The sequence below is a fragment of the Cibotium barometz genome, chromosome 38 (assembly GCF_041138505.1).
Source record: "Cibotium barometz isolate CiBa-2024 chromosome 38, ASM4113850v1, whole genome shotgun sequence".
Lineage (NCBI taxonomy): Eukaryota > Viridiplantae > Streptophyta > Polypodiopsida > Cyatheales > Cibotiaceae > Cibotium > Cibotium barometz.
The window spans coordinates 10,770,777-10,781,350 of NC_141083.1; the positions used below are offsets into that span (position 1 = coordinate 10,770,777).

General features: G+C 41.8%; 1 protein-coding gene across 1 annotated transcript; it reads right to left on the reverse strand.

Moving 5' to 3' along the window:
* Positions 1-5,205: 5,205 nt before the first annotated feature.
* Positions 5,206-9,699, reverse strand: LOC147616335 (putative pectin methylesterase CGR3). Its single transcript, XM_086777397.1, has 8 exons — positions 9,471-9,699; positions 8,491-8,634; positions 8,348-8,387; positions 8,171-8,251; positions 7,693-8,082; positions 7,337-7,398; positions 6,681-6,838; positions 5,206-5,515 (listed from the first exon to the last, which is right to left on the reverse strand). The coding sequence occupies exons 2-8, from the start codon at positions 8,620-8,622 to the stop codon at positions 5,512-5,514; spliced, it is 867 nt and encodes a 288-aa protein (XP_086633523.1). The 5' UTR covers positions 8,623-8,634; positions 9,471-9,699; the 3' UTR covers positions 5,206-5,511.
* Positions 9,700-10,574: the final 875 nt, after the last annotated feature.

Sequence of the window (10,574 nt, forward strand, 5' to 3'; positions counted from 1 at the left end):
AATATGGTAACAGTTATAAGCAAACTGTAAAACGTACAAATGCTCATCCTAAATTAGAAGGTTTGTCAATGGTATAGACCCTCAAAAGGTCCATGATAGTGCTATTACTAGCTTCAAAATTTGGCTTTGAAGTTATCCCATTAAATACATTTTTAGGAGAAAATGTGGGTGCACGTGAGTGTTGAACATTGATAGTGTGATTTGAATTGAAAGAATTAGGTGAAATAAATTTTCTAAATGGACAATTATTACCCACAAAAGATTATTGTCAATTTGTTAAACTAGGCCCTTGCATAGGCCTAACAAACTTACCGATCGAGCGAAGCTTCTTCTCTGCGTCATAAGCAAGAGAAATAGCCTCATAGAGAGAAGAAGGTCAAACCATATTCACCTCTGCTTGCAAGCCTTCTTCAAGACCATTCTCATACTTTTGTTGAAAGTGTCATCATACACATCTTCTAGCATGCGAAGATGTAATAATGTTTGCCAAAAACGCTCAGTATATTGTGACACATTGTTACGATCATTCACCATGGACAGCCCCATAGCACTCCCACATCAGCCTGGGACAGCCCTACATCTTCATCTTCCTCCTGTCCTGTCTGGTTCAGAGAGCAAGTCGACCAGCTCTCGGAAGCCACAAGGGAACAAGAGAATTTGCTCCATGCATGGCGCGCCTGATGAAACTGAGGTGGAAGAAAAGGCTCTTTGACTTTGTCTTGAAACGCAAGCCAAGTGGTTGCCTTGTCAGCAGCATTGCTGCAGAGTACATTCCACCATAAAGATACTTTATCAACCATGTGATTACTGGCACATTTAATTTTATCTTTTTCAGAGAGGTTTTCATCAGCAAAGTAATCATCAAACCATGAAAGACAATGTAACCATCCCTTCTACCATCAAATTTTGTAAAACTGAAAGAGCAACAACTTATCTTTGATTCTTTACATGTGCTTTGGGCTTCAAAAACTACTTTAATAATCTTGGTGAGACGATCATCTTTTCTAGAGAATCATTGGCCCGCACATGCTTCTCATGCTCCAATAAGGATTTCGTGTGCATGCGACATTGTTGCTCTTCTTGGAGTTGAGAGCTTGGATCAAAGAAAGTCTTTGATCAAGTGTGGACTCAGGAAGTGGAGAATTGGTCAATGAGCATTGTCCATATGCAAATCATCACTTGAAGAAGAATTCATTTTGAATTTGAAAAATTGATTACCTCATTTACACAATGCAAATCACGATTGGGTTGAGAAAAGAGATGCCGAGTGTTGAATGAGAGAAGAGGATCACCTTGCTTTAAATAGATCGCATTATTGATGAAGCAAAAGGGTTTATTTGAGAGTGAAATTATTGTTGGAGAAGCCGGCATTCACAAGTACATTGCTTATGAAGCTTACAAATCACTTTGCACATGAATTAACAATGATTTAATTCTATTTTTTACTATGTAAAATAAAATAAGGGTGTAGTAGCTCAAAACGATGGGGTTGATGAGGTAAAGAGGGGAATTTACAGAGGTGAATTTAGAGATGCGACGTGGATTTCAAAAGCAAAATAGTATAATTTAGGGAGAAATTTTGAGGAGAGGTGGGTTTATGAAAAAGTGGGAGGGTGAATGAGGAGAGGAGAAGAAAAAAGACAAATCCCATAAGCCAAAACATGGGAATTGGGGGAGGGGTATATATAGTGTGTTGGTTTCATTTGCATGTATCCACGAGGTGAAAGAGAAGAGAGAGAGCTTGTGGGGTTTACTCACTTGCTCCTACTAATGACCTTGATCCTCTACTACAGGACCTTGGGCCTTGGGGCCTTTGTGTGGACCTATGCTAGGATGTACATGTAGGCCGTGGGGTGTGCCCGATTCTGGCGCCCACCGCATTTGCGTAGCGTGTCTTTGGGATGCTTCTCTGGCATGCTTCCCGAGGGTTGTTTTTTTCGACGAATCACATGCTTCTCGAGGATTGTTCGCTCCAGAACCTGTGCTAGGATGTATGTGTAGGCCGTCGGGTGTGCCCGATTCTAGTGCCCACCGCGTTCGCACAGCATGTCTCTAGGATGTTTGTGTAGTAGGTAGCACGCTTTCCAAGTGCTATTTTTTGACAGATCACACGCTTCCCGAGGACTATTCACTACAGCACCTATGCTAGGATGTACGTGTAGGTCATCGAGTGTGCCCAATTCTAGCGCCCATTGCGTTCACGCAAAGTGTCTCTGGGATGCTTCTCTGTGCAACAGGTGGCACGCTTCCCGAGGGATTTTTTTCAACGAGTCGCACGCTTCTTGAGGACTATTCGCAGCACTACTTGATGTAGGTCTGGCTTTGGTACCACTGTTGCAAGAGGGTTGTGGTTCTCATGCATAAATTCAATATAATAATGGACAAAGCTCACTCTCTCTCTCTCAAAACACCATAGCTTATTGAAAAATAAATTGCATGAATAGGAAAAAAGAGAAGATGCACGACAAATCCTCATCTAAGACTGAATGGAGATTGTGTTTTCATACATAACTAGAAGATACACACGTCTACTTTAAGGCAAGCATAAAACTCTCCATTAGCTTCTGCGTATGTCCCATGTTCTCGAACAACCTAAAGGTAACATATGGTTTCCAACTACTTTTCACCCCACTAAATTGGAACAATTTTAAAGTTAGCAAAGGCCCACACAACCCCATTAATGATAGTTGTAACATATCCCACTCCTAACATGTCCATAGGTTACACCCCATTGAACAGTTGAAAATTCCACATGACTCCAAAGTCTTGAAATCAAAATAATACCGTGGAACTATGTCAAATCATTAGCTTACGAACCCATCAAGCTTGGGCCTAATGTTATCCTCTCGAGGGACCTTGGATAACAGACTCTTGTTTAACTTCCAGGCTTACTACTGGTGACGGATAAAATCCTAGCCATCCCAATGGCTTCACTTGCTCAAAGTCGTCATCACTGGACTGACTCCATGTCGTTATTGTCGAACAACTTCACCCACTTACTCCATATATCTCAAGTGCATAGTGTTTACCTAGTGTAATTAGCATAGCTTGAGACCATGCTTAACGGATGTAAGTTGTTGAGGTGTAACAAGTAGTGCCATACTTAACAACTATATTGTGGTCAAAATGAAACAAGTGGACTATGCTAGACAACTGCACATGGTCGAAGTGTAACAAGTGATTTATGTAATTGATGTGCCATGCTAATTGAAAGTGTAACAAGTGACAATACACTCCATACTAGATGATGTGTATAATGATACTCTCATCCTAGTGAAACAAGTGGTAAGTGTATGTTGTGTTTGTGCCTATGAGCGTTTCATATTGGAATTAATTGTAAAGAAAAAAAATTAATTGTTATAATTATTTACACTTAGTATGTGAACAAGCTCCAATGTTTGAGCTATTTTTGTAAAAAGGGCTTGTAGAACAAGCTTGGGCTAAAATAGGCACGTAACCTATTTTTGATGAAATAAAATCATAACAATACTAAGTGGAAATGCTTTTGGAACATATGCTTGGGGGAGGAAAGTTGGGACCCAATCTAGTGTTTCTCTAGCGTCTGTATTTTTCTACTGGCATGCTTCTTGTGGCCCGTGTAACTTCTCGATTCAAAAGGTTAGAAGAAAAGCTTTTAGGGTGGATGAGCCAACAAGAAAGAGATGTTGTACGAAGATCTTACACAACCTTTATGCATGAGCCAACATGAAAGGAGAGGCTAAATTTATAGGGATATTTTTAAAAAAAGCAACATTCATCTATGCGACTATCCAGACCCAGCCATCTATGCGACTTGTCCAAGCCCTATCATTTTAAAAGCTAACATTCACGACTCTTTTAGCTATCCTTCTCCCACACGGCCCCCTATATCTCTATGCGGGCATCCACCCTGTACACATCCTCCACCTCCTCTCCAGACCCAGCCATCTATGCGACTTGTCCAAGCCCTACACAAACTGCCCGTGCTGCTGAGACCTCTGTTTACATTGCCCAAGCTACTAATAGCTCTACCCAATGTATTGCCCTAATGCGCAGCTCCGATCTACACCCCTACATGTCACTTGCCCGCCTAAGGCTTCTTATTTAACCTAGCTATTATTGGCCCTTGCTTTATTTAAAAGCTTTCCTGGTTTACTTATAAACTTGAAGCCATTATTAGCCGTAGGGTAATAATTGTAAGCTCTTAGCCAATCTAGACCTCATCTAGCCCCTCCAGCTCCCCACACCCCACCTAAGCCTTTAACCCTAATCTTGGGTTAAACCTATCACTGTGTTAGTACATGTCCATAGCCCTATCGCTAGGCTTCATTGGGTCTCTAGGGATTGTGGCAATTTATCCAATTTCACCATCATTAAATTTATCCCTTAATCTTCCATTTCAATCAAGGTCTTTGACTATTGATTCCCTTCACCGTCTCCTATGACCTCTATGGATCACTACCAATAATATAAGTCAACGACTCCTCAACAATATAGTTTGACCATCCCCTTGTATGGTCCAACGGGGGAGCTATAGCGAATTACAAGATCTCCACCTTTCAAAAAGATTTCTATCAAACCAAGCTTGGCATCTAAGTTTCTTGATTGTCAAAGCATATGTTGCTATAATGCAACCTCATGAAGCTTCTCTAGATTCTTTAATCTTTTTGAGCTTTATCTATTCATTTTTATCCTTTCTTCCACTTTGACTCTCAAGCTAGGCACCAAGAACTCTACTGGCATGTTTCTAACCCATAAGTTGACCTAAATGTTGTTTGGCGTGTAATACTGCTACACAATATATCCTTGAAGCCAACTGTAGCTTGTGCTCCCAAGCAATTTTCTAGTCATCACCATCCTTGTCAAGACCTTGAAAAGCACCTTAATGGTGGCTTCCATTACCTTATGAGTAAGAAGGGGCTGATTTTCTATGGACCCACCATGAACTCAAATACCAATTCCTTGGTGACTTTGCTGATAAAATGCGACCCACAGTCAATCACCAGCTCAATTACACACTCACATTTTACTCTTACTGTTCTGGATACTCGCTTGAGTTTCTGTGGTTGGCCTAGCTAACCCAACAAAAGTTATTAACCATTTTTTTAGTAAAATACTAGCTTAGGCGGCATGTTCTCCCAACCCACTAGAAGATTGGCTCTCTGAACCTACGACGATGAAGTAGTCAACCATGCCATTTGATGACTTTCCAAAGAGCTTGCCCTCTTGCATAAGGATAACTGACCATTGCAAAACATTAATCCAAATAAGCTTGTTACTTTACTTTGATTCTTTGTCCCAAGTTTATGCACACATGAGTGCAGAGAGAGAGAGAGACTAACCAATTATTCTGCAGCTTCTTGCTTTTGAAAAATGGTAAGATAAAGAGAGAAGAGTAGGCTATATGCTTTATCTCTATAATATGGGTAGTACAAGCCATTATAAGAACTACAAAGGAACGTAATCATCAATTTTGTTCTGGGAATGAACGCAACCACCTACTTTGCAGGTGCACACTGTCTTTTGAGACTTTTACCTGACAAGAACAGGAGGAAAAGCATCAGACCCTTGCACTCAAAGAATCTGATTACTACAAGGTAGAAATTGCTACCTTCAAACAATCAAAGAGACACCAAGCACAGACATTTTTGGAGTTGGCATTACATGAGACATTGAAATGACTATCGAGCAGTGAGTTTGAATGTGAAGTGAGCCTTTGTGGAACAAAATACCTCATGCATGTTGGGAATTCACAAAACAAGGACCTTTTTTTGTTGAGTTAACCTATTACATATTTATGTGTCACGGACCATGGTTCAAACTCAAGCCCCCTGATGGGCAGCATGGACCACTGACATAACTATGTCGTGTAACCTCATTTTGAATTAACTTTTTTACTTTCACTAGGACTGAATACGCCACTCAGTCATTACCACCTAGAGCATATAGTATCATTCCAAGACCATCAATAACCATTGTTAGGGTGCTTACACATATAACCCTCCCATCGGATGAGCCAGAGCTTGGATGGGCATGATTGCCCGTCCATTATCAACTTACCGGGAGAAGTTGCTTAATGAAACCCTCCATTACAGGGTCCTGGATAGAGATCTCTTGCATCCTACCGCACTCAAAGCATCAGTTCCCAAGAGTAGGTGCAGGTTCATGCATAAGGATATGTCACTGCAGTAGACAAATCTTAAAAGGTAACGTTAAGTCGTGTGTGTGGTTGGAGCAAATGAAGTTCATAGGGATTCTAACTAGAAAGGAGATTAGGAGACAATCATCAAAGGTCAATTTGAATGGTTTCTTTTTGTTCTGAACTACACATTTTACTTAGGCATCAGGGTCCATACTCACGCCCCCTGCACGGCACAATGTGTCACAGTGGACACATGGATGAGGGCCCACTACAAATTGTAGGGTTACTATTAAGTCTCAGATTATCACTTTGATTCATAGCCCATTTGCAGAGCACTTTTAAAAGCAAGCCTTTTTCCACAGACATTTAAGTTCTATCATCTCCACCCAACAATGCAGATCACAGACTCTAAAAATCATTGATTGTGTCCACAACCCAGTCACTTAGGGACAAAGCAACCAAGAAAATCACGGAAACACATGCACGCAATCATATACAGAATTTCAGAGTCACAAAAGCACTCCTACTCTCTTTGCTTGACTGTGCACACATGCTGTACCTTATAACTTCTGAGGATATGAGATGAAAGATGTAATAATTTGACTTGAAAGATCTTTCAGCCAGAAGAGACTCGAATCTCCTGGTAGCTTCTTCACTTTCCTTTAGCCCCAACATCTGGAAGCGATGTTGCCACCAAAGCCTACTTCGCGGTTTCAGCTGCACAAATATAAAAAAGCTTACTTTGAGTAAATATCTCTCACAGATGTTCAGTCTTCTATTGGGGATGCCCACAGAAAGGTGCATGCAAAAAACAGGCAAGTCACATATCAGCATCTTATCAATTTTGCATCACTGCATGGTCAACCAACTGCATTGAGTATCAGCCTATGCTTGTAAAGCAATCATTATTATTTGATTAACATAAAACCAAACTACTGTCTTTTCAACAACAATGGCGTGTGCAAGATTTATATATGTATGTGTGTTGTGTGTGTGTTTGTTTTGCACGCGCACGTATGTACGTACACATGTCCACACAAGCACAAGCACGCACACACACTCATGCACTCGCACCTCAAAGAACTTCCTTGACAACTACTCATGATTTCTCCTTACAAGTGACACATGGGATGTAAAATAAGTGATTAATTACACAGAATGCAGGGGGAAGGGGGATAAGCAATTCACTCATTGAAGGAATAAAACTGCTTATACCGTTTTCACAGGTTTAACTCCCTCCCCAGGGGTGTCGTTCATCTTTTGAATTGCTTTACCATCTGCAGAAGCAAAAGAAAGCCCCCCAGACACATTCAGGAGGGGCATGTAAAGGCTAGTCCTTAAATCTTAATAAGTAATTCAAACAACAAAGATACAAACAGGACGCATGCATGCTTTGTATACCCAGTTCTGAAGGAGTCATGAAAGCACATTTAATTCAATCATTGCCCTTCTATGTTGACTTGGATAAATATAGAATTAGGAATTTGTGAAAGGCAGGGACCGGGAGGCAGGGGCGGGGGCAGGGTGGGTGGGTGGGAGAGAGAGAGAGAGAGAGAGAGAGAGAGAGATACTTATAAGTAGCACGACACTTTCTGAAGAGACACGTGCCAGTTCCCTTATGGTGACATTCAGCTGTTTTGATGTCATGGAATCAACCACGTCATTAGCCAAAACAAGGGAAAAAGAGCGTGATCTATAGCATAGGGGCTGTGAAACATCGGCCACACGTATCAGACCCTTCCGGATGAGATTTTCACACACACTGTGCACTGGAGGGCTCGGATCGAAAGGAAGTAAGCCCCATGCCTCAAGCTTCTCCTCTTTCAAAAGCTTCAAGACAACACCACATGTAGACGGTCCAACATGAAGGACATGATTCATCGTCTCCCCATAGACCTTTTGTAACAGAGGGAGCAATTGGCACACGGCAGTTCTACATTCAGGCCGGGAAGCGAACTCCTCTGGAGCAAAAGCCATGTTAATGCCTTAGAACCTGTGCATTTTTTGCTCTTAACAAATCTTTCTTTCTGTTGATGGTCTACTACATACCTTTCTCATCTTCCATGCTTTCACTAAGAGTCTCTTCAAATGCTGCACCTTGTCGCCCCCCTCTTGCAAGCTTTCCCATATCTTGATTTGAAAAGAATTAAAAGGTAAATACTCATATATGGGAACAGGCAAATAAAAAACCTGTAAACACATGGGCCGAAACCAACCCACACTTACTTGAACTAGAGAAGGAGTAGCCCAATAATATGATGACACCCTGCATGCTCCAAAAGTCATGTTTCGGCCCTTAATGCTCAACTTAATCTTGGTACTTAATCTTGGTTATCATAATCTCTGAAAACTGCTGAACGACGACTCACCAGTAACACTAAACAAACAGAAACCAGAGGTGATGTCTGAGACTTCAGGGGAGCTGCCACTGAACTGAATGAATCTGATATGCCAGACTCTGCGAGCCGCCTAGGAGTGAGATTTGCTGGTCGGCGCGGCATGTTGAGATTTGTCTGCACAAAACGCAATAAAGGAGATAGTGTCTATGTCAGACAAACTCTCCACTGAATGACACTGCAATTTTTTCACATATACTATTCAGAAATGGACATGGAAGAAGGCAGCTCATTGGCTAGGCAAATGCATGTAAAACATGGGCATCAATACCACATGGACAAGGTTACAAGATGCACGTGCATTCGCGTAGGCAAGGACATATGGATATGGTCATCGCCATGGGTATCAAAAGCGGTATGTGTATCGACGACAACATCGCCGATGCATTTACCTTGACCATCCTGCCCATGCTGATTGCCAAAGCCGATGCTGATGTCGACTCCCATGCTGGGTTGAAATTGACATCAAGATAAGCAGTGGCATGTCAACCTCGACATCAACATCAGTCTACATCTTGATGTAGATGGTATGAAAATGTCGTCATCATTGTTATACATGCATGTTTAATTGAACACTCAATTTGCTGATGGCGACTCCGAGTGTTCAATTAAACGTGCATGTATAACAACACTCCCCAGTTTCAACTGTGTTGCTAGAGGTGTGCGTTATTCATTATTGAGACGACCGAATGCACCAGTATTACTCATTGGACTGCACAGAACCAGACCGGAGAGGGAGGGCAGCGGGGTTGGCATGTTTGCAAGATCGATATCTTACAAAGAATGCAAAAATCACAAAGAAAGGGTGAAACAAAGCCAGATCAACCAATGTGCGCCAAATGTGAGACGAATCAGAGAAACATGGATAACGGTAGAACAAAAAATGCATCTAGCAGCAGGACATGGATCTGAGCGGAGGAAAAAACACATACAGACAAAGGGGCGCCCCATACCTCAGAAAGAGGAGCCGATTTATCGGAGCTTGGCGTCAGTGGCAACGGTGCGTTGAAGCTCGAGACGCCATGGAAGCTGCGAGATCTGGGCCCTCTTATGTGACATCAGGTGATGTGGCTGTGCCATCTTGTCTCATACCGTCCCCATGGCCCACCACTATCACCGGCGACTTCACACCTTGGGTGGGTGGATGGGCCTGGTGAAGAGTGAGAGTAAGAGAGGCGTCCATTGACAATAGGACAAGTTGGCTTTTTCTGCTTGAAATGTGACTTTGGAATCTGTGGACACCACCAACACCACTTCCAGAGGATGAGTGTTATCCTAGAGGTCCTAGGTGTGATCCTCACTAATTACCGTGGATGTGCATGTTTGTACAAATTACAGACGGTCGTGTGTGTGAGTTGTCTACACAAGCTCGGTGTAAAATATCCATTTCCTATTAATTTCAAGCCTTCTTCAAAAAAAAACACCACCACGCTTGAGTTGGATTGCGTCCACACTAACCCTCAACACTCTGTGTGTGTGTGTGTGTGTGTGAGAGAGAGAGAGAGAGAGATAGAAAAGAGAGACAAAGACATGGACAGAGGGAGCAAGATGCTAAAAATGTAACTAGACAAAATCAACTAACTACCTTCACTCTAGAAAACTATATTACATCCCTAAGGCCCATTACCATACCCCCTCAAATTGGCCCACCACACTTCAAACCGATATGTACTCAACTTACAACCACAAGATAATTTCTAGCAGTTTATCTTCTTCAACTTCAATGCCTGAAAACTCGAAACCAATTGGAAATTCAGCCTATGATGAAAACTAGGCCCTAGTTAGGTTGTTTACACACTAGTTTGCTTCAAACTTCACACCGAAAGTGTAAGCTTGATCTTACCTTCTTATTACACACATTCTCTTGTATTCCTCCATATGTCATATGTAATGTGAAAACAATTTTGAAGCCCCCATAATGAATCTTTTTCTTTTCTAGTCCCATTTATGAGAGTTGATGTAGAAGAACCACATTTTAACTTGGCATTTCAAAAGCCAAATCTTATGGCAATGCAATGCCTTCCAAGATTAACACACACTCTCTCTCTCTCTCTCTC

What these genes read in the sequence shown, in the direction of transcription:
- LOC147616335 (XM_086777397.1), bottom strand. Translation starts at nt 8,622, where the DNA reads ATGCCGCGCCGACCAGCAAATCTCACTCCTAGGCGGCTCGCAGAGTCT. An exon ending in CTACTCCTTCTCTAGTTCAA is followed by an intron (nt 8,252 to 8,347) that starts GTAAGTGTGGGT and finishes TTTCAAATCAAG; the next exon opens with ATATGGGAAAGCTTGCAAGA. An exon ending in AAGTGTCGTGCTACTTATAA is followed by an intron (nt 7,399 to 7,692) that starts GTATCTCTCTCT and finishes TTGCTTCTGCAG; the next exon opens with ATGGTAAAGCAATTCAAAAG.